Source organism: Eriocheir sinensis, chromosome 9 (assembly GCF_024679095.1).
Source record: "Eriocheir sinensis breed Jianghai 21 chromosome 9, ASM2467909v1, whole genome shotgun sequence".
Lineage (NCBI taxonomy): Eukaryota > Metazoa > Arthropoda > Malacostraca > Decapoda > Varunidae > Eriocheir > Eriocheir sinensis.
In genome coordinates, this window is record NC_066517.1 from 19,204,998 (window position 1) to 19,232,892 (window position 27,895).

A 27,895-nucleotide genomic window follows, 5' to 3' on the forward strand; every position below is an offset into this window, starting at 1 on the left:
ACTACCCATCTGTCTGTCTGCCTGTTTGTCTCATTATGTGTCTGTCTATCTATCTGCCGTCCTGTCTTGTGGTCGGACTGTCCGTTTATATGTATGTCTATCCTTGTTTGTCTTTCATGGCTTCGTTATATGTCAGACTATCGATCTGTCCGTCTGTCTGTGTCCGAGAGAGAGAGAGAGAGAGAGAGAGAGAGAGAGAGAGAGAGAGAGAGAGAAGGGGGGGGGGGGGGGAAGTATGATTAGTGTATTTTTGGAAGCACAGTGAGAAGGGAGCAGATGATGACAGGATAGGTAATAATAACCTCTATGTCAGTGAAGAAGGAAATAAAGATAATACTTTCTAAGAAGTCCGCCACTCCAGCCCCTACCCCGCAAGACAAGCCTGGGGAACTGTGGGGAACCGGGGTTTTTGGGGGGAAGCCAAAATCACTGAAAAATGGGCCTCCAAATTTTCACTAGAAAAATCCCTAAATGAAGGAAAATTCCCTAGTTTCGGAAGTAAGGAAAGTCCTAACTTTATAACCTAACAGCCCCCCTCGCCCCCCCCTGCTAACCAAGGGGAGCTGCGCCCCCTTCTGGACCCCCCCACCCCCACCCACATGTATGATGCGCCGGAAAATCTTTTTTTTTTGTGGGGGGGGGGGGGAGCATGTTTAAACTACTTCAACCGAGCTTTACGACCTGCTGACGAGGGGGCTGCGCCCCCCCTCGACCCCCCTCCACATGTAGGGGATTTTCCTTAATTTAGGGATTTTTCTAGGGAAATTTTGGATGCCCATTTTTCAGTGATTTTGACTTCCCCGCCCAACCCCCCCCCCAAACCCGGGTTCCCCACATTTCCCCAGGCTGGTCTTGGGGGTAGGGGGGGCTGGAGTGGCGAAGGGGGAGGCGGACTTCTTAGAAAGTATTACCGAAATGAACAGCAAAGTTATCATAGTCATACGTACTTCAGTGGCGGTTTTCTTATCTACACTAGCAATAAAAGGTAGTCTGCGATAAAAAGTAATACTATCATCATTTTGTAGACCTTTGTGGCGGAGCGTGTAAATTAAGTTGAGTTCCCCCTTCTGTTTTCCACTGGTTGCAAAGAAAACGGGCTCATACTCGGTCTGCGGGTTCGTGACTTGTCAAGGAGGGGAGAGGGAGGGAGAGGAAAAGAGAGGGAGGGATGGAAGGAGAGGAAAAGGGAGAGAGGGATGGGAAAGGAGGGATGGAAGGTGAAGAAGAGAATGCGGAATGAAAGGAGAGGAATAGGGAGAGGAAGGGATGACAGGAGAGGAAGAGAGAGATGGAAGGAGGAGAAGAGAATGATCGAGGAATGAAGGGAAAGAAAGAGAGGGAGGGATGGCAGGAGAGGAAGAGAGAAAAGGGAAGGAGGGAGAGGGAGGGAGAGAAAGAGAGAGAGGAAAGGAAAGAGGGAAATGTTCATCGAAGCAAGAGAGATTGAGAATGCAGGGAGGAGAGAGGTGAAGTCCAGAAAGAGTTTAATGAGGATGAATAAAAAGGTAAAACGAAGCAATTCCAGTAAATAAACAACACTAGAAAAAGAAAAAAAGAAGGAAGGTAGAAAGGAGGGTAAGAAGGAAGGCGGAAAGGAATGAAGGAGGAGGAGGAGGAGAAAAGTTAGAGGACCGGAAATTCTTTAGTTACCATAATTAAATAAATGAAATACCAAAAAAGGCAAAAAGACAAGTTATTGTGCTCCCAAATTCCAACCTGTAACCGTTGAGCAGGGATGGAATATTCCTATTCGATATTTGTATTAGAGTACATTCGAATACCATATTTGGATGTATTCGTATTCGTATTCGAATAATTATTGATATAAAGCAAAATATTATCATTCGTATTCGAGTACAAGGGAAAAGTATTCGTATTCTGCTAATAATCTGACGAATAATTCAAAATTTATTATCCGAATAACACCCGCTGTTCCTTAATTACAACTCCAGCTTCCTGGGCGGACGTTTAATGGTCATATATATATATATATATATATATATATATATATATATATATAGATATATATATATATATATATATATATATATATATATATTCATGAGCTCATTTTACTGTTGCATAACTTTAGAACAGTGCTATACCAAGTTACGTAAAGAAGATATTTTCTAATTAAAAGTATTCATGAATGTATACATGAATACTTTCAAGAAGTATTCGTATTTGTATTCGAATTAAAACCATTTTAGTGTATTCGAATTCGTATTCGTATGGATTTGAAATATTCGTATTCGAATACTCAACTCTTGTATTCACTCGATCCCATCCCTGCCGTTGAAGAAAGAAAAACATGTATGTTATGGGATATTATTTTTTGTTGTATATATTTATTTTTATTGTTTATCTATTTATTTGTTATCCATGTAGTCTCCCTTAGACTGAATGGCATCACATATGACTGCATCCTTTATAAAGCGATATATCGAGAGAGAGAGAGAGAGAGAGAGAGAGAGAGAGAGAGAGAGAGAGAGAGAGAGAGAGAGAGAGAGAGAGAGAGAGAGAGAGATTAACTGACTGATAAACACACACACACACACACACACACACACACACACACACACACACACAGAGAGAGAGAGAGAGAGAGAGAGAGAGAGAGAGAGAGAGAGAGAGAGAGAGAAATGATGTATCTATCGAATAATAATCACCCGTATAGCATCGCGCTCCCGTACAAAGGTAAAAACATTAGGCCATGCAGGTGAGTGGTGCCAGCCCGCCTCGGCCCTGTGCCCTCCATGGCCCTCCCTAGTGCCTGGGCGTGTTAAATCAGGCGCTCTCCTCCGTGCCCTCGCCCCTTAACGATATAATTAGGGCTGTAGTTGGCAGCGTAATTGACGGGAATGTCTGAGTGGACGAGGGCCTCCACCACTCCGGGTTTTCTAATGAATCTTTTAAATTACAGAAATCACATCCCGTGCAGGTGGTTCATCTGTTAGACACAAGCACTAAAAGGGAGATATTTGTCTCACTTATCATTGGAACTACGTCCGGATGCTCTGCCTTGGTGTGCATATGTCAGGCCTATTTTTGGTGCCGTCAACCCCTATGCAGGAACTGTAACTGAAACGAGAAAGGGTATTTTAGTTCAAGCACATCATTACCGGTGAATAATGGAACGAAATATGATATAATTATAATGTTCTCGTTCCCTGATGGTGAAGGCGAAGTCAAGGCCACCGAAGCCGCACTTATCTGTCAACCTTGTTCCTGTCAGTGGTTAAATACAAACAATTATCACTTAAGAATAGCCATTAAAATAAGACCAAATATTCCAGTATAAGTACATTAACGCTGAAAAAAAAATTAAACGAAATAAGAGCTAAAATATTCATGTCCATATTCGAAGAAGGTGAAGGCAAGGCCAGATGAAGGAATCGGACTCAGGTCTTGGATACTTTTTATCTTAATTCTTGTTCTGTATAGAGGGACCGTGCATAAGACTAATGAATAAAATGAGATAAATCATTAACGTGTGAAACCAATAGTATTAAGGAATAAAGAAATGCTACAGAGGCTAAAATATTCTTTTTCGGCATTCTCAATCACTTCCATCTCTCATGTCAACATTTCCAAAAGCCAAAATGGAGATCAATCGTGTTTTCATGGGTGTTTTTCACGCTCAAGGCACAAAAGAAGGGTCACACTACCACCAGGATCATAAAAGTACCCCTGGAAATGCCCAAAACCCTTACGAGAACCCTGTCAAATATGAGTATGTCCCTGTTGGTGAAGGCGAAGTCAAGGCCAGGCGAGAGTTACCAAGAAGCCAGGGCGAGAGGAGGATCTTCCAAAACCATTAAACTTTGGAAACATTATTATCCACAGACAGAGAAATTAAATAAAAGCTAAAATACTCTTGTTCTTGCTGGTGAAGGCGAAGTCAAGGCCGGGCGAGGAAGACTTGGCTCAGGGGTTACCAGAAGCCAGGGCGAGAGGGGGATCTTCCAAAACCATTTACCTTTGAAAGCATTATTGGCCGCGTTATTATCCACAGACAGAGAAATTAAATAAAAGCTAAAATACTCTTGTTCTTGCTGGTGAAGGCGAAGTCAAGGCCAGGCGAGGAAGTCTTGGCTCAGGGGTTGCCAAGTAGCCAGGGTGAGGGGAGAACCTTTCAAAATTTCCATCATTTATTAAAGCAGCTGCCTCGGGACGGCGCTGCTCACCCCTGGAATAAACCCACCGGTCCATAAAACCCCTGAGAACACCCTGAGACCATTACAGTGCCCCGGAAAAGTAAGATAACCGCGTAAAGGGCCAGTGTCGAGCAACCTCCCTTCAGTGAGTTTGTGATTCACCGAGGGAGTGAAGGAGAAATATTTCCACCTCGGAGGCGTTTATGTGTCTCCTTCCACCATGTCGAGAGAGTACGACCACCTGTTCAAGTTACTCATCATAGGGGACTCAGGTAAGCAGGGGAAGGCCAGGGGAGGGTAAAACAGGGTGAGGGAGGGAGGGCGAGGCTGGGGTGACGGTCCCTAATCTCCCTTCCCACCCTCTCCAGCACCCTTATTTTCGGTCCTCCCAGCCAGCCACGCCTCCCTCAGCCTCATGATTACACCCAAGACCTCTCTAAAGTAATCATTAAGTCTCCATTCATTCCCTCAGAGGCTCCTTAGGCCATGTTCCCTACTGACCTATTTTCACGTACCCTCTCCCGCCGGAAATTTTTATTATGGTGTTATTTTCTCGCTCCTCGTGCTGTGTGGAGTGCTCTAGTGGTCCCTGTAGCTTGGTTTAGTGTCCGTGTCCTTGTGGAACTGAGAAATACAAGTGTGGGCTTCCTTTTAAGTCAAGATTTTGGTGTTAAACTGAACTGTATGAATCTGAGTCACTTGCACCCAGAACAAGATCATAAACCTTTCTAGATTTAGGTTTATTTTACTCTCAGGTGCGTCCTAGTACGTGTGTCTGAGCACCTTGCCCAGCCTCCACCATACACCTGGATTCCATAACACTTATACACCATTTTCAGAAATCATAGCATATCTATACACCTGGCTAAGCAGAGGGCAGTGAAGCGTGACTCATGTCAAGGAGATGAGTGAGTCATTTTGAGAGTGATGCTCAGGAGGCTTTCTTGGATTTCTAGTGTCATAGGGAAAACCAGTAGTCTACATGTTAGGTTAGGTTAGAGTTGGGTGAGCTGGGTGGGGTTAGGAATGACATGTTGAAGTATATAAGTTGAATTAGGTTAGAATAGATAAGGTAGCTATTGTTTTTATACCCCCCTTTCATTCATTCTCATATACTTTACTGTCAATACCTCATTTTTTAAATCCATGTCTGCTCATCGAGGGGACTTTGCATTTACATGCATATTTTTATGCCCCTTCATGAATCTAAATAATAATTTCATAATGGTACTACTACTACTACTAATAATAATTTAATAATGATACTACTACTACTACTACTACTACTTCTAATAATAATAATAATAATAATAATAATAATAATAATAATAATAAAAGTAGGATGAAGTGAAGAAAGGACTAGTTGTCTCTAGATAAGGTTAGGTCTAAGTAGGTTGAATTTGGGTTGGTTAGAGTTGATAAGTTAAAGTAAGATTGAATATGAAGGAGACCCTGGCTGTCAGTGGATCAGGTTTGGTCAGAGTGAGCTAAATTGGATTAGGTTGAGTAGGTTAAGTCAAAGGAATATTGATAGGTGGCCTGCAAAATGAGGTTGACTAGTTTTATTGTATATTACTCTTATCATTATTTAACACAGTATTAAAAGAAAGCTTCAGACTGATATGCCAACTAAATCACTAAATATCACACTTCTATTTGGTTAAGTTAGGATGGTGTACTGGTGAAATCTGGATCAGGCTGCTGTCCTCTACTTCCTCCTTTTCTCTTATTCTCCTTCAAGTAATGTAAGTAATGGAACTCCTCAAGGAGATGGAGATTTGTCATTGGGATTTTGTCACATTCTTGCTTCAGTCCTTTAGAAGTAAGTATAGGAGCATCCAGAAGTTATGAGGAAGCAGTGTTTTGTCAGAGATATGATAGGGTAGGGTATATGCATCCAACTTGTTTTGGTTCAGGAAGTGGGTGTGACTGCCCTGTAAAGTCCAATTTTCCCTTTATTAAGTAATGTCCTTTTTTGAAGTCTCAAGCTCTCATGTCGGTCGGTGTTTACACTTATTAGACTGGGCTGTCATTTGTATGTAACAGCCTGTCAAGTCTGCTTCTACTCCTTTTCACTTGTCTTGTCTAAATCTAGTAATGTAGAGTTGTTGCCACTCATGGTGAAAAGTGGGGATATTCCTGCAGCCTGAAGTTTACCATAGTTTTGAGAGGTTTATACTTTGCTTATTGCAACATTTTTTAAATTTATTCACTCATGTTTTTATCAGAAATGTTATCCTTGTAAATGAAACTTGAATTTTATTACCACCTGGGATTTCATATGGTTTGGAGATATTGTTGTAATCCTGCTCCTGTAGCCTGTCTTGGTGTTGGTTTTACTTAGCTTCTGCTGCATGTTTTAAATGAGATAATGGGAATTGTTGCCCTTTTTAAACTTGATGGACTTTATTACTATCCTAAGTATATAAAGGTTATGTTTCCCAGTTTGTATGCACCATGCTAGTCACCATATTTCCCAGCATATAAGATGCACCTTTGTATAAGACACACCCAAGTTTATAAGGCCATCTTCTGTGAAAGCTTTACCGATTTTATAACTGTGTGAAGTGTGGTGTGCATTAGGAAGACATGTGACTGAACTGAGTAGTAGTTAAGTGTTAAGTGAGTGTGCAGTTTTAGGTACCCTATCAGTGGGTACCCTTTCGTGGGTGTCTTATCAGGGAGACACACAGAAACAATGGCTTTATTGTTTCACTTTTTTATTATCTTAGGCCTCTGCTATTTATTACACTAATATACAATGTAGCTAAGGTCATGTTTCTGCTTGAGGTGGAGGTAGCCATGAAGAAAAATCATGTTTCTCTGTAGTATTACCTAATGCTCCTGCCGTCCATTTCATTCTGTCCACACATCACCTTTGTCATCTTTTTTGTTGTTATACAGTCAATAAATCACTCACTTATCCACAATGTCTTCTGTTTACAGGTGTGGGGAAGAGCTCTCTCCTGCTAAGGTTTGCAGACAACACCTTCACTGGGAACTACATCACCACCATCGGCGTCGACTTCAAGATCCGCACGCTAGAGGTCGATGGAGAACGGGTCAAACTGCAGATCTGGGACACCGCTGGGCAAGAACGCTTCCGCACCATCACATCTACGTTAGTTCTTGCCCTCCTCTCTCTCTCTCTCTCCCTTTCCTTCAAATTGCATCCATTATATTAATTTTCTTGTCTCTTTCCCTGTAATGCACATATGATTTTTTTTCTACCTTCCACTCACCTTACTTCCGCATTGTCGTATTCGTGCTCTCCTTCTTGACCCTCAACCTCCTTCTCATCCCAATCACACCTTGTAAAACTCCTTCCTTTGTCTGTTTCCCTGTGATACACTTCGGGTAGTTTTTTTTACATTTTCACATATTTCACTGCTGCACCATCACATCTGCGTTAGTTCTTGCCCTCCTCTGTCTCCTCCTCGACCTCCCTCTCCTTTAAGTTACATCTGTTAAGACTCATCCTGTTTCACATTCCCAGTAATGCACATATGATTGTTTTGTTTTTCCTACCCTCTACATGTCTCACTTATCATCATATCCATGTAAATTCTTGCCATCTTCTCCCTCCTTATCATCATCATCTTCAGCTTCCTCAACCTTCTCTAACTTGTGTCTATCAAGACTTTCTTTTGTTTTTCTCTCATAATGCACTTCTGTTTTTATTTTCCCCACCTTCCACACACCTCACTTTCACACCTTTACACCCACATTGATCAGTTTCTTAGCATTCCTTACCCTCCTCATTCTCAACCTGCATTTCCTCATGTCTTATAAACTCATTCCCTCGTTCCTCTCCCATAATTCTACATTACCACATTGTTTTCCCATCTCCCTAACATTCCACTTTAGCATTATCTCACACACGTAGGTTCTTGTCTCTATTTTAAACTCATTTCCTTGTTCCTCTCCTTTAAAGCATTACCACTGACTGTTTCTTCCATCTTTCAAACATCTTGCTTTAACATCATTTCACCCCAGTAGGTTTTTGCCTCTCCTTTCCCTCATACCCCTCCCCCTCATCCTTATCCAAATCTCATCTGTTACTCATTTTTTTCCTCGCTTTCTCATTTCAAGATGGCAGTAGCAAGACGCCTCCGGAAATCACTTGAACGTTTATTAATTTACAGTGTTGAAATATAGTATCAAAATGTTACCATATGCTTCTTAATATTTTTTTCTTTTTCTGGACTATTTCCTAAAAGTACCAAAATTTTCTCTTGCATCGTCGTCGTTTGTCAGTTGATTTTCAAGTCTGTTGTCTCATACAATTACTCTGTGTGATAAATGTCCAAAAATGTTGATCTTGGCAACCACAGGAAGGAGAGGAAGGAGGGGGGGAGACCAGTGGCTAGTGGTGCAATCTTTATTTACTCACTTCCTCTCCCTCACTCTTACGTCACTGATATGTACTCATTATCGCAATACAATTTATAATATTTTAATGAATGATTTGATTTTTTACTAACTTATCATTCAGTAGCTATTCTTCCATAAAACAGTTTTAAAATACTCATCTATCATTTACATCAGCAAGATAAAATAATGGATGTTCTTTCTCTTTGTGGTTAAAAGGTCATTTCTCTGTTCTCTTTGTTACACAGGAGTTTATCTAGATCCTTTTCCTTTCCTAGAACCGGTGACTTATGTGTTCGTTATGTTTGCAGTTGTATTCAGCATTTTTAACCAGGATAATGAAATACATCCTTTTAGTATATTTACAGATATCAAATTTTTCCTCAAGATGAAGTTATTATTCATATGCCATCTTTTAACTTCCTTATTTCAAAGTTTTACTCACACCACACCCGCTCTTGCGCTTATTATTTCAGCTTTCACTTAACCCCAATATTTGCCCCTTTGCCATTCTTTCCTTCCTTTCTTTTGCCACACAGGAAACCACAAGTAAGGGCTGCTGTCTTTGATTCATAAGTTATGTGAGATATCCTTTCATACCATCTTTTCACAGTCCATAGTCACTTGGTGCATTTCTTTTGTTTTCTCTGATTATTTTTCATCCTTTTTATTTTTTTATGAGTGTGTGTATTACTTCAGTTTATATTCCTCTTTATTGTATGTTTGCTCCTTATTTGTAGTGAGTTACTGTTTCTGTGCAATGTAAGTTGAGTAGATAAAGTGATAGTTATTGCTGTTGTTACTACTACTGCTACTACTATTTATCCCCTTTTCAGGTACTACCGAGGCACTCACGGGGTGATAGTAGTGTATGATGTCACCAACGGAGAAAGCTTTGCCAATGTCAAGCGCTGGCTGCACGAGATTGATCAGAACTGTGAGGTTGTCAACAGGATACTCGGTGAGTACTGGTCCCTGGTGGTGGGTGACTTTTTTGTTTATTTTTTATTGTTTGTCATTATCAAGTTTAATTCCTTTACCCCGTCTTGCACTATCTAATGCTGATAACACCTTGTATAGCTGATGATTTAATAAAACTGTTCAATTAAGGTTATAAGGGAGATAATACATTAAACAGTTTATTATACTGATAGCTATGTGGCATGATAATAATACATTAAAATGGAGAATGGAGAGCTGACATTAGGAGAGCACGGCTGACACAATGAAGTCTTTCAAAATGAATTGTGTACAGGAATTCTTTAAGCACTGCCAGTAATCTTGTTTGAGTTTTCTTTAACTAATGTAAAAACATAATCTTGTACTTTCAGTGGGAAACAAGAATGACTGTCCAGACCGCAAAGTAGTCCTGTATGAAGATGCCAAGCGCTTTGCAGACCAGATGAACATCAGTCTCTTTGAAACCAGTGCAAAAGACAACATCAATGTAGAGGAGGTGAGTCTGAGGGCTTGTTGGTCTCCTATACAGGAGGTAAGGCTAAGGGGATGCCAGCCAGTAATGGTTCTAGCCTTTCTGACGCCCCTAAGATGGATCTCCTTTGGACCCCCCCCCCCCTCCCTCCCTCTTCCCTTCATACACACACACTGCCTCTTTGTTCACATTTTTTCCTATGTATTCACCCCACAAGTTTTATCCCTGTCCTAAGCAATATAAAGTAAATAAATATATATAATTTTTACCTGAATTTATTTAATATTAATGTTTATAGAACTTTTTCACAGTGGAATAAGAAAATCACCATCTTGACATAATACCCCCTTTTTTTCCCATACACATCCTTAGACCCCCCCAGTGATCAGAGGCCCTACACATTGGGTGTATAGGAAGGGCCAGCACTGATGTCAGTCTTTGCCTCCTTTACCCTCCATGAACTGTACATCATAAAACTATAGCCACCATACACACTAGACTGATCCAGAAGCCCTGCCTCCTCCTCGATAGCTAAGGGAGCTGATTGGCAAGATGAAAGGAAGTTGAAGTTAAGAGTCTGTTACCTTTGAACGAGGGGGGGGGCAAGGTTTCTGTGCCAATTTGGAAAGTGGCGTGCAAGAAATATAAGAATATAACAATTTCTCTTATAGTCTCTCCTTTCTTATCTCGCCTCTTGGAAGTGGAAGTGCACTTTGCCTGTACCACATTGTTTCTTGATCTTCCTCACCACCTTATTTCCCCTCCCATGTCACCCTTACCAACGCCTCCTGGGACCTTTCAGATGTTCACGGTGATGACCAAAATGGTTCTCCAGACAAAGAAAGAACAGAAGGACCGCCAAATGGAAACCAACAACCCATTACGCCTACACACCCCTAAAAAAGGCAAAGGAAAACAGAAGTGCTGCTAGCGAACATTCACCAGGTAAGAGTGACCCCTGCTGCTCTTCCCCTAACACCTGTAGAAAAGCTGCTGCCCCTAGAGTATCAGATCCTCTACACACTGAAGCTTCATTCCATGTCACTGCTATACAACCCTCCACTATAGCCCTACATATAGGTAAAGAAATAGAGTAGAAGAGGAGACTTTTCTGAAGACTCCTACTTTGTATTCAGTCAATGAATACCTTTGACCCTAGATTTTATTCTGCATATAATGAAAACTGTAAGAATCATGCAAGGTTCCATTCACCAGTACTAATATTACATATATTTTTCCACATGATTGCTTTGGTAGACTAACTCTCACCCACACAGTAGCTTGCCCTTGAGACCCTTAGCATAGTCCTCTCACCCTTCTTGGCAGGAGAGGAGCGGTGCACTCTTTGGTAGTGGTGTAGTGACTCACTGCCCTGTAGAGCTAATGCAGAGACTCAAGTGTGGCCCAGTTTTCACCCCTATAGTGTGCTTATTCATTTGGCTTTCAGCATATTTTTTTCCCTTTAGCATTTAAAGATTTGAGATGGCAGTAATTTTATTCTTAACTGCCAGTGATCATCTGCATGAATGACGTCAGTTTTACTTGTCAGTTCACATGCACCATTCCATTTAGAACTCATATCAGGAAAAATTAAGTGGAGGTGTAAAGATGAAATATTATCAAAGTAAAGATTAATAAGTATTCCTTATATTAGTAAAGTGGATTACCCATTTTCATGTCATCTTGATTTGCAAATCTGCATTACCTGGCAACCCCAAACCCAGAAATTATCACTTAATCATCAGGCATGTGGGTTCAGACTCTTCATACAATACCAGAAAGGCTGAAGGAGAGTCAAAAGTGTAGTAATACCAGTGAAATAAAAACCAGAAGTATTGAAGAAATAGCCCGTTGAACAAGAAACTGGGTCATATTTGCAAGTTTTTCAGACAAGCCCAGAAACAGTTTAACCTTTTTATTCTAGGGTCAACGCCTCATCTTTTGCAAATTCAGGTTTCATACAGTTTATTACTTTTCCTGAACCAAATTAAGCACAAAATTTGATGTACCAAACAGACATGGGGTAATCGTAATCGATTACAATCAATTACAGTTTCTCAAGTAATCGTAATCGATTACCCTCTTATTCTTTTTAAGTAATCGTAATTGTGATTACTTTTGCGATTACATTAGCTAAGTTTTAGTTAATAGTTTCTCGTACAGCAAGTATGTACTCTAAATATCTGTAGTAATTCAACCAATTAAATATTTAGTATGGTAAATGTGTATGAAATTTGCAAGTTCACCTTTCAGTCCTTCCTGTAATCACAATTGTAATCACGATTAACACATCATGTAACCGTAATCAATTACACCTAATGTTATTGTAATCGTAATCATGAAAATATGAAGTAATCGTAATCGATTACATAACATAAGTAATCACCCCAAGTCTGATACCAAAGTTGTTCATCTTCATACAGCAGCTTAAATTTTCAGAGTTGCTTTTCTGTCATTATGAGTACTAATGGACTGGTGCATAACAAACTGACAACCCTATCCTAGTCCCCATCGAAAGAAAATTGAGTCACACTTCTCCTGCAGGTAGAGAGAGTTGCCGAAGAACCAAGCGGTGTCATGTGAGGCACAACATAACACACCACGCGCACCGCCTCGGCCCCGGAGCGCTCGCATGCCCCTGGGCCTATGTAGCATTAGCACCCGTCACTCCACGGAATGACGGTGACGATGTGGATGATGTGTACGAGAAGACGGTTTTTTTCACTTTAGTCATAAGAGTTAATCTGTTTATGAAGATGCTTGCCTGCGTGTGTGTATGTGTGTGTGTGTGTGTGTGTGTATGTGTATTCTCACCTTTTTTATATATAAAGTGTGGACCCATTTCAAAATTAATGTTTTATTGTGAAATTTAAAAAGAAAATCTCTTCGTAGTTGCAGCAGGAAGTTTATTTACTTGGGCTTCCTGTGCAGTGGTTGGCATTTGGTCAGGTACTCAGCAGTATTGTGTTTGTGGAGTTGATTTTGTGTTGTGTTGCCTTGTGTTTGTTTAAGATGGGGCAGTCATTGGGTTGGGGCTCATAGTCAACATCTTATATAATTGTTCTTGTTTGTGAAAGAGAGAGAGAGAGAGAGAGAGAGAGAGAGAGAGAGAGAGAGAGAGAGAGATTGCATATATTAAGAGTAATCTGCTGAACTTGATATATTCAGCAATAGTAATATTTGTGTTTACTGAGAGAGAGAGAGACCGAGTGTTTCAGAGAGAGAAAGACTGGCATAGATAGAAAGTAAGGTGCTGGACTTGATATAGTCAGCATTACACATATATTTTCCATTCCTGCCTTGACTCTAAAGCATTATTGATGACATATTGATGCTGTACAAACTCCATGCTATCCCTAATGTTGGTGCAAAGGGGTCAGTCAGGAGAAGAGCCAGGGATCTGAGGTCTTGCCTGCCCCTTGACTTGCCACAGAAGGGAAAAACATGACCGCCACATTTCCAGAAACCTGACAATAGCCATGCGTGAATCATGTGTTGTTCTGCAGCAGAGATGAGTTATTCTTCCTAGTGCATGTAAGGGAGTAAGTTATATTGTCTGTAAGGAACCGATTATATGCAGTATGTGGTTCTGCCCCAAGAGCCCATAAGATGCCCTATTTTGGTAGTGAGAGAGAGAGAGAGAGCAAAGGAACAATCATTGTGTTAGCAAGGGATGTGAAATTAATCTTGCAGTAGTAGCTTACATTTTCTCCTTCCCTACATTGCTACTGTATTCTGCATGATCATTTTTTCTTCAGAAAGGTTTAGGGTGTAAATGCTTACTCTAGGCTCATCTTAGCTGGGTGGCATGTCCATCAGAAGACCTACATTGCTACAGAAATCAACGAAAAGTATAAACAGCTGGATCTGTATCTGGGTTGAGGCTTCTGTCATCCTCACATCACACAGAATCACCCTCAGTTAGTTGTAGCCTTTGGAGACCAAGTTTTCTCACTGTGGGTTCTGGGCATATGAAACCTTCACATTCGAGACTTTCTGGTGTGGCATGTTGCACATTATGTGGGACCATCCATGCCTCTGGAGTGGCTTAAACACATTCTCAGAGTCACAGAGTCACCTGCCTCATGTGCTCAGTAAGTTGTTTCCTTGTTTCCTGACCATCGGGGGTGTTGGTGGCTCATTTGTTGCATTGCATTGCATACATTCTTTTGGCTCAGAGTTGGATATGTATTGCCAGGCTAAATATGTTTGCATTCCTTGCTGATGTGGAATTGTGGAATGTCTTGCTTGAGGTGAAAATAAGACAAAAGGCCTCAGATGGCTTGTATCTCTGCATATCCTTCTCATAACAAATTGTTAATCTTTCATGAGACTTCCTTATGTTTTTTCTTCCTTTTGTCTTTATTCCTCTACTTTATCTTTTTTTTTTTTTTCCACTATTATTCACATGATCCTTCTTTCTCTTTGTTCCTCTTTCTCTTTAATTCTTTTTTTCATATTTACATGAGATTTCTTTCTCTTTGTTTCTCTTTTTCTTTATTTTTCTATTCATTACATTAACATGATGCCATCTCATCGCCCTTACATATTTCCCCCCTTGTAGACCCGTCCCCTTTGTCTGTACACCTTACCTTCCATAGAGACATATCAGCCATGTTAGTTAGGTCCTTCCACTGACCAGAGTTTCCTCATGAGTGTTTGGGGGAGAGTCTGGTCAGCCATCACTGGTGGAACCTTAAGTAATAGCTCCATCCCTCTCTTAGAAAGGTGTTATATATGTGGTTATATTTCCCGTGTTTCCCAGCTGTGTTTATTACTTAGTCTGTGCATCACCCAGCAAAGCCTATGCTCACTCAAGGCCTAGCAAAATTGGAATGAGTTTTACAAAGACAAGCAGGCATGGAAATACAGTTAGTATGTGTTTATGAAGGGAGATCAGTCATCATTTGTTTTTAGAAGATATTTATACACAGAAATTCATCCACTCCACACACACATTCAGACTCCTCTTTTTACAGTGAATAGTGCCCATACTTACTACATATTTAGAGACATCACCACCTCATCCCAGCATGTGTATTGTTGATCATAATGGACTCTTCACCCTGGTAGTCATTTTGAAAAATTGTTATCCCCATTAAGCATTTGAAGTTGATATTTTATACACTCCTGCACAAAATACATGTGAGATCATTCTGTACAGTAGAGGTAGCTGGTAGTGGGACAGGTGACACGACCCAGTGTGCATACCTGCGTTGTTGTAGCCGTCATTCTCATCATAATTTCAGTGATGTTTAGATACAAAGACCCATTTGAATATAAAGAGAAAAGACGTTTTAGATCTCTGCTTCATTACTTTTTGTGTGCATGTGTATATGTTTTTGTATGTTCAAGCTTGTATGTTTGTGCATGTATGTGTGTGTGCGTGTGTCCACATGGTAGATAGAGAGGTTGTTCAGTGTTTGTCGCTGCAGAGCAGGTCGCCTCTACACTGTCATCAGCTCAAATACTCAAATGAAATGTACACTGAACATTTCCTTGTGGTTACTCACCAGCCAGCCATACTTTTGCCTAAGTTTGACAAGGAGTACTAAGTGAAACACTTTAGAGGGAGCTTAATGAAGGCTTTGCAGACTGCCTGTTGGTGGATCATGCAGATTGCTAGAATGGTAGTAGTTTGCGGCTTTTACAAGTTTTATGGCTGTCGATGATGCCAATTGATGCTGCTCAGTAAACTTACACGAATGTTTATTATAAAATAGAATTAACAACTTGAGTGTTTCATGAACAAAAACTCACTGTTGATTATGAGAAATTTCAGTGCAAAGGTATTAGCAATGGTTTCTAGTCTGCCCACGGAGAGCCTCAGGAGGAACTCCAAACCAACACAAGCTGGAATGTCCCTCAGACTGCTTGCATTAGTGCTAAGATCCTGATGGGTTGGTTGTTGATGCTTCCTCTTTTCCTTTTATATTCACTTAAACCTTGAGTGACAAAATCTGTGTCACCTTTTACATGTGTGCTTGGCGAGTCTTTCTAGGTCTAAAATGTTTACCCTTAACACCTGGGAGGTGTCTTGTTACTGAACGTGGAACATTGTAATACAGAATGAACCTATTTTTGTGCTTGTTGAAGCTGAAGGTGTTGGCTTTGTCTTCTCATGAGGACTGTTTGGTGGTCTCCGTCCGGTTCTGAGTGTATCGCTGCTGCTTGTATGGTCTTGCTCTTCATTTCCTCCTTGGCCTCCATCAAGTTCACTTTTAAAAAAACTGAAAGGAGATCAGCAGCACCTTGTTATTATGGACAACTTTTGCCAATTGTCTGATCCTACACACACACAAATGTCTTGTAGGGTATCTACATGATCTAAGATCACCACTTGATGTCTCTACATTTTCTTCCTCGTATTCCTCAACCCATCAGTCAGAGGAGCAGCACTGTCAGCTCATCACCTCACCAATTAAATAAAGGCTCATGGTACAGGATGAGGATAAATGAAATTAGGATATGTTTGACAGTTAGTTTTCACCATTCATATTAGTACTTGGGAAAAATACTAGAGAATTGAGCCAAGGTATAGAAATTCATTATCTTCAAAATTAAGTATCAAACTTAATTTGATTATTATATTTCTATATGTTGTCTCAGTTTTCCAGAGTAGCTTTGTTCTTGATATGTTTACTAATTTGAATGTTGTGTACAGCCTGGTGAACATGACCTGTGTACTGTGGAGGACCACTTGGATCACCAGCCTGTAATGGGATGCACAAAGTTTGGGTTCCTGCATAACTAGATGTAGTTGATGAAGTATTTGAGCAGCTTGTATCAGGCAGACATCATGTCTGTTGGCTCTGTCACTAAATGGACAGCAATGCTACAGTCATCACCAACCAACTTGACTTGTCCCTTTTGCTCCACCCCCTTCAATGAGTTATTAATGATTGGCTGAGGGTATTTTTGTTGTCTTATAGAAAAAACTATGCAAACATTTAGATAATCTTATACTAAGACATTAAGGACAGTTAGATCATATAGAAGGAGGTCAGAATTGAAGTTGACGGTAAGATTACTGACCATTGCTGCTGTGGATTGTAAGGGAGGGAGGGAAGGACTGAGGAGGTAGTTGGATTGGTGGCAACTACGAACTTTTCTCATATTGCTCTTACCATTATGTTGATATTTTCCACACAAAATTGTTCTCATCGAAGGTTGTTAAGTGTGGTATGTCTGCCAGTTCAGTTGCACCCCTCCAATTAATGCCCATATTAGTAAAAAAAAATGCTTAGGAAAATTGATCTGAGCTACAAAAGTGAAATATTGTTTAAAAAATTAATGGCTATCAGTCTTTATTTTGAGACCTGTCCACTTTTATACCTCAAGAATTTTCTTTTCTTGATGTGAGTATGTATTGGAAGGGTTCACACAGACTGGTGGACACACCCTCAAGTATTTGCAGTTCTGTTCCCCCACTGGCACACAACCACTTCTGTCGCCCTGCCTACCAGTTACTCCATGTAGACCCAAAGTTGCTTTCTTATGTACATTACTATTTTCTCATTTATTTTGTGTATGTATTTGCAACTGTAGAGCTTGTTATTACTATTATATCCATGCATGTGTGTACACCACTCATTGGTTTCCTAGAATACGTCTTTTTATGTATTGTGCATCTTGGACGCTGACTTGCTTGCATCATACTGCCATGACACAGACCAGCATCGTTATTATTTGCTGATACTACTTAACACTCGTTCACATCATTAGTTGTCCATTCTTCCACAAGTATAGGGTATGTTAGCAAAGTCACATGCACTACCTCAATTAATACTCTCATCAGGAAAAAATAGCAAGTGCTGCGAAAACTGTGCTGAGGTATAAAATTAATGAAGTGCTGCAAAAATAATGAATGATTTAATTATTACATTGATAGTAGTTGATTTTCATACCTCACCTCGATTTCCCAGAACATATTTTTTTCCAAATATGAATATTAATTGGTATCATACCCTATTGAAGTTATTTATGTCTCTGGGACAAAGCAGCACCTGAAATAATATCTTGCATTTCATACCTGAACCCACTTGCCATCAGTGCTTGTGGGATACCTAAAGGCCAGTCTTTGCATCTCCATGTCCTTACTCCATTGATTGCGTACATCAAGTCACTTAAAATGCGTCATGTCTTAGGTTGTAGTGGGCACAAGCTCAAGGAGGTGGAAGAGACGAGTCTTGTCCTTACAAATGATTTCCAGGAGCAATAGAAAAGGTTGTTTTCCATTTAGACATTCAGAATTGGTTCATTCAGCTCTCCTCTCATCTGTCCTAGATTACTAATTGTCAGGTGTTATTTTTTATTGATTATACAGGAAATAACAGTAGTTTTGGAGATAAATGATAACCAACTTATTATCATTGTAAAGTTGTCACATTATTCCCAGGAAAAAGTGCATGCGGTCCATCGTGTAAATCTGGAGGAAGTCTTTATACTCTCTTGTGTGTGGCAGATGGTCTTGAGCTCCTGAGAACAGTTCACACCTGACAATAGGTATTTCATTAAGCTGTAGTGTAGCCTAAGTACCATTCCTATTTTTCTTTTCCTGTTTGAAAAATCCTTTCATTAACTGCACAGATTATTTTCATTCTAAATTAAGCTTGTTAAATTGCATGTTCTTTATAGCTACGTCATGACACTTTGTTTATTTTTTTGCAGGAGTGACAGCACATTATGATAGTCTAAATTTATTTTATGGTACCATTAAAAAGCAAGCAAGGTCTGTAGCAGTAGACCATTCCAATGTTTTCAGGCTAATAATTTTGATGTGTATTTTAAAATGTTGAAATCTGCATCTTTGATAAATATTGGAGATGTGAAAAAATTTATATATACTATTAATGTATCAAAATTTGGTTTATGGGTATTTTGCAGACATGGTAATCACCTACTTAGTCATTTATTATTTTAGCTGCACCAGAGTTTATTTTTGTCGAGTGGTTTTATTGTGTTGATCTTTGTGATTGAGCTGTTGCATTAGCAGAACCTTTTCAACACATGAGAGTAAAATAATGGAATTGCTGGTGAATGCCAGAAATTTGTAATGAAGTAAGTTGAAACGGTAGCAAGGAAAGGAGTAGGAATGTGACACACACACACACACACAAACAAACGTGTGCTTTTGCACAGACATTCACACTCATACACACACACACACACACACACACACATACAGCAATCACATTAGCTTGGCCTGACGAAACTACACCCGTAATTTGTGTTCTTTTTTCGTGCATTTCTGCGCTTGTGTCTTGTCTGTTGCTATCCATCACTGTGTCTTTTTCTCTTCTTTACAAGATTGAGAAGAATCAGACAAGCTCCATTCCAGTGTGATGAGGTTTATTTGATAAGTTAACTCCGGCTTTGTAAAATTTTAGTCATTTATTCTGTAACAGCCCACCAAACTGTGTGTGAAAAGCTTCTTGTGTTGGTATGATTTTTATGCTAAATGAAGGACTTCCAAGTTAGTTATATGGCTCCCCTAACCCCAAACACACACACACACACACACACACACACACACACACACACACACTTGTAAAGATTAAACCCAAATTATCATTTTTATTATCTTTGGACATGTAACATATGTAATTCTTTTTATTAGGATTTAGTAGAAAAACAATAATCCCATGCTCTGTGAAATATTCTATACCTAATAATTGTTGATTTAAAACAAGATATATTGATGTTTACTGAATCAGTGTGAATATAATGTGAGCCTATTTTTTGTATAGAATATATACATATACATATACTATATATTTCAGAATCCGACGACCTTTTCCATTCCGTGTTTATGGTCTGTTTCAGCTCTATTCAAGCCGTAATAATTCCAAGTCTCCCCTCCATTAGTGTACTCATCATCACTACCACTGAATTTGACTTAAGTAAGAGTATGTCATATCTATACATACATTTACATATACATAATTATAAATATATATACCAAATAGTCTTAAACAGTGTTCTTCAAACTTTTCTCCACCGACCGAGTTATATTTTAAGCATTTCTGTTATGACCCTTTTGCAACCTTCTTTGCAGTACCGAGAGCTGTGTACCCCCACCGTTTGGTCTTTAGTTATCTATCCGTGAAGAAGTGGCAACCCAGGAAATAGTCTTTATTACAAACTGTACCTTGAAGAACACTGGTCTTAATTGAGGGTTATTCGGACTCCGTTTCGCCAGAATGCATTAATTACGTCAACCTTTATGTACGTACCAAGGAGTCACTACTGCGGTGTTCCCCTTCGAGTTTTAGTTACGATAAGGATAATTCTGTCCGGCTGTCTTTGTGCCCATTGACCCCCTAAAGCATTGTTGCCATAACCTCTACTACCCCGAGTGAATCTTTCCTCTCAAAGGCCAATTTGGGTATGTTTGCCAATTCGCACAAATTTGCACAAAAAAATCATTCATTCGCTGCCTGGAAAATTGTGCCGAGATGTGAAAACAAACTATGATCGAAATAAAGATTGGTAAATGTTCTATATTTTGATACTAGTGTTTAATAAAATGTGATAAAAATCAACTAGTTGATATCAGAAACTAGTTGATTTTTATACCATAGTGCAATCATTTTCCAGTGTAGTTTTTTGCAGATATTAGTATAAATTTAAACAGTGAGAACATATTGGTGAATGTACCCAATTAAGGTTGAGTTTTATTAAAGAAAGTGTGCTGTTAAGGGCATTCCATCTCCTCAGCCCATGTCTGTGGTTGGCTATCCAGTCACTCCATAATCAATTCCTTTTCCAATGTGAACTTGTGTAAGGTGTGTTAAACAGCTTGTATGCAGCATTCCAATTAGTACTCATCAGGAAAATAAAACGAATACTCCTGAACACTGAGTGGAGGATAAGAATGAAGTACTACTCAGAAAGTTTGCTAATCACACGAACTTTAAACAGTAGTTCATTTTTATACCTTTGCTCAATTTTTGGGGTAGTTTTTAGGTAGGTGAGGTTAACAATTAAAGACTGAAATAGTACGCTAAACTCTTCTTTAACAATCGCTAATTTTTATACCTCTGAAGTGATTACTAATTAGAGTAACGCACACAAACTGGCAAACAGTCTCTAATCCCTTCAGAAGCACCTTATGTTTCCAGACAGGTCTATCACGCCAAGCCGGGCAGTAATAATGGGCTGTGTTATGGGGTGGGGGAGACAGTGGGTAACTAAGTAACTAAATCTGATATTATATTAATGACTTAGATTGATATGATATGATGTCCCATGATGTATTGCAGTAAGTCACAAGATTTGTACATGAGATGTAAATACTGTCGTGTAAAATGCAAGACTCTTATTTCATCCCTGGGCCTCAATCTGAAAACTTCCTAGGAAAGTAGAATTGAAGTAAAAGTCACCCTAAAAAATCAATTAAGTTCAAATTTTACATGAGTTTTTGTGATGCCATAAACATAATGATCAGATCTAACTTTTGTGTGTTCGTGCTATACAACTGACCACCAATTTAAATCTTCACCTATTTTTCATCATTGCTGAACAAAAATTCTAAAATACTCTCCCCCTTTGTGGACTCCCTAACTTGTTGCTTTAGAGAAATGTCGTGCACCGCCTGTATAGCACACTGATTCATGACCCTCCACAAGATGATCTCAGTTGGTGTTTCCATAATTACAAGTACTCACCTTGACCTTTACCGCGTCTCATCATGTTAATGGTTTGGCGGCTTGGATCTTAATAACAGCTTTTTTGAACTAAAAATAAATCACACTATTAGCGCTGCACAGCATCATTCATGTAATTATCACTAAAAAAAGCCTCAAATTAAAAAAACTATGACTGAGGCAAAGAAAATAACCTTGAAAAAGTGTTATACAACATGATTAACATTTAAAAATTACCGCAGGTATAAACCCAGTCTTACTGCAAAGCTATATATACTTTGCTGGGGCTGTAAGTTAAAAAAGTGAAGATTGATTGATTGATAGTTTATTGTTGCAAGTAAACAACAAAGGAGAAGGGAGGAACATGCCATCCCAACCCCCAGGCAGTATATAGTGTGATTATACAACTAAGGATACATGTGGAAGAATATAATAAAGCATCATTCATATATTTATACCGAAGAACTAAACATGGAAACTTTAATCATGGCGGCAGAATAGTTGACTCAGAAAAGAATAAAACCATAAAAAAGAATTGTGACGGAGATGAGCACAGACGCCACGAGCAGCTACAATAATTAAAGGGCATTTATAAAACAACTCATCACGAAACCTTCCTAAACTTGACAGATAAGCTCGGCAAAGTAATATTTTACCGAAGAGTGTCAGGCAAAGGCAACCAACCCTCGTTTTCTGTGGGCGGGCGCTGGGGCGCGAGACATGGCTGGTGGTGGTGATATTTTTACCGTAGTGTGAACCGGCGGGCGGCGCGAGGCGGGAGGGAGCAGTGCGTGAGTGAAGGGGATGTGCAGGGCTGCGGGGAATGGTGGAGGCTGTCACGGCCCTAAGAGACAGACTGGATAATATACGAAGAATAAACACGAAAAGCTACTCGCACATATTCGGTGACTTATTATTACCTGCCTCTTGAGTGAATGAGGTGAAGCGAAAGGTTTGAAAATGCAGAATTGTCACGGCCCCTCGGAGACAGACTGGATGATAAAATAAGAATGAAAACGAAAAACTACTCGCACATATTGGGTGACGCATTACCTGCCTCATAATTAAAATAAGGAGGAACGACAGGTGTGAAAATCCAGAACTGTTGATGTAGACTGTCACGGCCCATCAATAGACAGAATGGAGAATTTACTAAGATTGAAAACGAAAAACTACTCACACGTATTAGAAAACTCGTTACCTGCCTCTCAATCACAGTGAAGCGAAAGGTGTAAAAATCAGGACGATGCAGACTGTCACGGCCCTTCAATAGATAGACTGGTGATGGAGAATATACGAAAAGGACTCACATATTGGAAGAGACTCATTACCTGCCTATAAGGTGAAGGGAAAGCCGTGAAAACTCAGAATATCCCAAGAATGAAAACTTAACGAAACTCTATTCACGCGCACTTGAAAGAAGAACCTCACTATTAGCCTCTTTGTAATGGTGGAGCGGAAGGTGTCAAAACTCAGAATGTAAGGAGAATGAAGCCGACGAAAAACTTCTCTTGCGTATTGAAAGGGACGCATTACCTGTCTTAGTTAAGGTGAAGCGAAAGTTGCGAAAATTCAGACTCGTAAGCTGTAGAGTGTCACGTTCCCTTGACATACTGAGTGGGGGAGCGGGAAAGAGTGAAATGTCTGCACAGAACGCCCCCGCACGAGACTCATCACCTGTCTGTTAGCTCAGGTGAAGCGAAAGGTTTTAAGTTAACCCACACGCGGAAAAACAAAGTATCACAAGAAAAACCTTAGTGCTAATGTAGGTGTAATAATGGAGATTTGATAACGATAAGCGACTCCTACACGAACTAAAAAACTGATAAATACCTGACTTTGCTAATCAAGGTGTATAGCGAAAAGTGCGAAACCTGCCCGCACACACACACACACACACACACACAGAAAAGGCTGGATGAATACCCTGGATAGATGTAGATGTGGAGACGGGACTGTTAGAGCTTATAGGTCGGGCCCGGTAGACTACAAATAGCTAAATACACACACACACACACACACACACACACACACATGCACGGAAAATTAATAATACAACACAGGCGACAGCAGCGATCAAGAAGAGGAAGTGATTGTCGGTGTGTGTTGCAGTTATAATTACGACTCGTGGCGGCAAGGACAGCTGAATGTCACGCAAACATAACCCAAGAGGAAAAAAAGAAAACCCTAAATACACAAGGAAATTCCCTAACAATGGCGGCAATCAGTTTCCAGGTATTTAGCAATGGAATACGACAGAGAGGCGTTGATAAAAGTCTTCGTGTTCACATCCCCCAACTTCTCCGGCATGCGAAACTGTAGGCTGAAAAAACGTGGATTAAAATGTAATTAGTCGGTGGCTGAGAATCGAGGAAAGAAATTGTTGAAAGATTTTACGTATAGGTATGTTTAAACTCCATCGTATGAGGTAAACTGTAAAATATGTGTCATGGCTCGAGATAAAAGATTGTTGGAACGCTTGATGTGTATGTTTAGGACACCTCTCCTCCCGAAATTGACCTCTCTTTCGGCCACCTCTTTGGATTCTTTTTTTGTAGGAGCAGCGAGTAGCGGGCTTTTTTATTATTGTTTCCTTTTTTTGTGTGTGCCCTTAAGCTGTCTCCTTTGTTGTAAAAAAAAAAAAAAACACCATGCAAGGAAAACTGTGAGATGTGCATGCGTCGTGACTCGAGATCAGACATTTTTGAAGCTCTTTACTTACGTTTGAATGCCATGTAAAGAAAACTGTGCAATCCGTGTCATCATTCGAGAGCGTAACTGGGAGGGGCGAAATTGACCTCTCTTTCGGCCACCTCTTTGGATTCTTTTTAGGAACAGCGAGTATCGGGCTTTTTTTTATTAGTTTCCTTTTTTGTGCGCCCTTGAGCTGTCTCCTTTGTTGTAAAAAAGAAAAAAAACTTAGGACCACTTTCACAGTTCGCCATGATGGGTTAGTAAGCCTCCAAACCAATACCTAAAACTTCGAAAATTCATAGTGTTTTGCGTTCATATTGAAGTTGACAAATTTGACGAAACCCAACGGGATATCTCTTCCGTACCTGGTGTTGCATCGAAAACCTAAACATTGTGGATTTTAGATTAGTTTGTTTCGGGTCATTACAAAGCCACATGTGCTGGACTGTGAATTTGGCTCTGTGACTCATACTAGCAAACGTTTAGGGCTCTTCTCACGGTCGGTTTTGGAGGTCACAGAGGAGATATGTCGGATCGTCATGAGTTTTTCCCGTTCATGGCGCAGAACTCTTCAAAAACTACCGGTATGCGCAAGGAACCACGCGTGAATACCCCTACAACTTCAGCGAGAGCCTTTTTTAAATAGATGTAGGCTATACTAAGGCCCTGAAGAGTCTTTTAATATGGATTGTCATTAGTTTTTCCCGTTCATGGCGCAGAACTCTTCAAAAACTACCGGTATGCGCAAGGAACCACACGTGAATACCCCTACAACTTCAGCGAGAGCCTTTTTTAAATAGATGTAGGCTATACTAAGGCCCCGAAGAGTTTTAATATGGATTGTCATGAGTTTTTCCCGTTCATGGCGCAGAACTCTTCAAAAACTACCGGTATGCGCAAGGAACCACACGTGAATACCCCTACAACTTCAGCGAGAGCCTTTTTTAAATAGATGTAGGCTATACTAAGGCCCCGAAGAGTCTTTTAATATGGATTGTCATTAGTTTATCCCGTTCATGGCGCAGAACTCCCAAAACTACCGGTAGGCTCAAGAAACCACACATTTCCCTACAATTTCAGCGAGAGACTCTTTAAATAGATGTAGACTACTAAGGCCCCGAAGAGTCTTATAATATGGGTGTAAGAACCGAATGAGAGAAGGGAAAAATATCAGCAGGATCTCGAAAATTACTAAACTAATATCCTAAAACCCGCTTTCGTCTAACTCTAATCCTAACAGGGACGTCTAACAAAGCAAAGGCATGCAGGGCGTGTAGCCACATCAAAGTCCAGCATCACGACGCCGCTCTCTCCGTCCTAGAAGCTCTATAAGAATACCACGCCCCTGTTCTTCTCTTGCAAGCTGAAACTGAACTCCCGCGCGGCATGACTCCCGGACAGCTGCTCAAACAAACCACAGACTGAGTTGCTTACACTGCTCCTCGACATCCTGCTCCTCCAACCCCTACTCCCCGTCCATCTCTGTTCCCTTCTGCGCAATCCCGAGAGGTAAGCAGACAACGGTAATGTATATAAAAAGTAGTAGTAGTGTTGATAGAGAGAGATAAAGAGATAGATTCGTATATGGTTTTCCTTACGTGTCAGTCGTTTTCTTCTTTTTTCCGGTTACTTTTGAGTTGGTTATTATTATTAGTAGTAGAAGTAGTAGTAGTAGTAGTAGTAGTGTTGGTATTAGTATTGAGGTGTAAGACATTGCAGGCAAGATATTCATAATAGCTAACTTATACAAAAACGTTGATTTACACGTATCTACTTACATACAGTTATAAGCTTGATTAGTGGTGACATATATACGAATTATCTGAAATCTGAATGCGTAAAAATATTTATAAAAAAAAAACACTGAAATTACCGTATCTTATGAAAAATGTTTATGTACTTCATTTTCTTAAAAAAGTTAGAATGCACATTTAGGCACAATCACAACCGACTTTTAAAACAGCCGTCACATTTACACGAAAAACGAAAGGAAATTAATAACGCAAAGTCTCATACAACAAAGCCAATACGTACCGATCTTTCCTTTCTGTGACGATAGCGATAACGCGTCAAATATATCAGTCCTTTCAGTTCTGAGTGCGAATCTTGACACGTAAGCGAATCTACATGAAAAAACGAAAAGAAGAAAAAAGAAATGCACAACATCTCTCACAACAAAGCCAATACAAGCCAATCTCTCGTCCCATTGACAATAGCGATAACGTGTAACTAAGAAAATGCTACCAGATCTGAATGCGGATTTTGACACGTAAGTGGATCAACACGCGGCCCAAAATAAAAGCATAGCGACAACATTGGCCCGCCGCCCCGGAAGTTTGGCAAGGGCGGAGAGTCAGGAGGCAGGAGACGACGAGAGGGAAAACAAGGAAGGGCGAGGGCGAGACTGTGGCTGGCGTAGGAAGGGAAGGGGAGCGAGACAGTGGGAGGAAGGTGTAGGCTGGGAAGAAGGAAAGGGTAATGGTAGAGGAGATGTAGGAGGCAAGAGAAGGGAGTGGGAGGTAATAACAGGAGATAGATGATGAGGGAAGAAGAGAGGAGGAAAACGCAAGGAGAGAAAGTTAAGATCGAAGAATTAAAGGAGGATACGGGGAAGAGGAAGGAACTATAGGAGAGAGAGAGAGAGAAGATAGAGAGCAGAGGGAGGAGGTAAGAAAAAGAAACAGGAGGAAGGTGAGGGAAAAAGTGAGGAGGAAAAAGCAAGGAAAGAAGTTAGAAATTGAAGAAGAGAAGCAGAGAAGCGAGATGTAGGCAGGGAAAAAAGAAAGGAGAGAATGGTACACGTAGAAAAGGAATTAGAAAACAGAAAATAATAGGAGGATGAGGGAAGAAGGGAAGAGGGAAAAGAGAGAAGAGAAAGTAAAGATCGAAGAAAAGAGGAATACAGAGAAGAGAAAGATCTATGGAGGAGAAGGAGAGGAGGGGAAAAGTAAGGAAGAGAAGAAGAGAAATAATAAAATGATGAAGTAAAGATAACAAAGAGGAGATGGAGGAGGAGAAGGAGAAGGAAAGATGCAGAGGCAGTATGGATATGAAAACGATGTAGAAGGGAAGAAAATAAGGGAGAAAGTAGGAGGGGAAATATGAGAAGGAAGGGGAGAGAAGGAATGAAGGCATGGAAGGGAGAGGAAAAAGAGAAGGAAGGGGAGAGAAGGAATGAAGGAATGGAAGGGAGAGGAAAGAAAGAAGGCAAATGCGAGAAGGAAGGAGAGGAGGTAAAGGAAGGGGGAGAAGAAGAATGAAGGAATGGAAGGGAGAGGAAAGGAAGAAAGTGGGAAAGGAAAGGGGAAACGGAAGGAGAGGAGGAATGCTTAGAGGAATGGAAGAAAAGGGGAAGGAAGGGAAAAGCGAAAAGGAAGGAGAGGAGGAATGCTTAGAGGAATGGGAGAAAAGGGAAGGAAGGGTAGAAAATAGGAAGGGAAAGGCGAAAAGGGAGAGGAGGAATGCTTAGAGGAATGAGAGAAAAGGGAAGGTAGGGAAGAAAAAGGGAATGGAGAGGCGAGAAGAAAGGAGAAGTAAAGGAAGGGGAGAGGAGGAGGAGGAGGAGACAGTGAGGTAGTGTAAAAGGTAAAGGA

General features: G+C 40.2%; 2 protein-coding genes across 9 annotated transcripts in view; both read left to right on the top strand.

Moving 5' to 3' along the window:
* Positions 1-4,082: 4,082 nt before the first annotated feature.
* Positions 4,083-19,500, top strand: LOC126996092 (ras-related protein Rab-35-like). Its single transcript, XM_050856206.1, has 6 exons — positions 4,083-4,429; positions 7,104-7,278; positions 9,365-9,489; positions 9,860-9,984; positions 10,763-10,905; positions 12,505-19,500. Exons 1-5 carry the CDS (start codon positions 4,378-4,380, stop codon positions 10,889-10,891), a joined length of 606 nt encoding a protein of 201 aa, XP_050712163.1. The 5' UTR covers positions 4,083-4,377; the 3' UTR covers positions 10,892-10,905; positions 12,505-19,500.
* A 2,795-nt stretch (positions 19,501-22,295) lies between these two features.
* LOC126996090 (myoferlin-like) overlaps positions 22,296-27,895 on the top strand; it is a 64,820-nt gene continuing 59,220 nt past the window's right edge. For 6 of the 8 annotated variants that reach the window (XM_050856187.1, XM_050856192.1, XM_050856191.1 and 3 more), the window contains exons 1-2: positions 22,296-22,399; positions 25,543-25,811. The gene's annotated coding sequence lies outside the window, so the exon portion shown is untranslated. Of the gene's footprint in view, positions 22,400-22,494; positions 22,514-25,542; positions 25,812-27,895 lie in introns of those variants that run through there. The other 2 variants (XM_050856189.1, XM_050856188.1) reach the window with 2 other exon arrangements.

Bases quoted from the DNA above. Each gene is read 5' to 3' on its own strand.
- LOC126996092 (XM_050856206.1), top strand. From the start codon at position 4,378: ATGTCGAGAGAGTACGACCACCTGTTCAAGTTACTCATCATAGGGGAC. The intron at 9,490-9,859 runs GTGAGTACTGGT...TTGTACTTTCAG, and splicing joins GGTTGTCAACAGGATACTCG to TGGGAAACAAGAATGACTGT. The intron at 9,985-10,762 runs GTGAGTCTGAGG...GGGACCTTTCAG, and splicing joins ACAACATCAATGTAGAGGAG to ATGTTCACGGTGATGACCAA.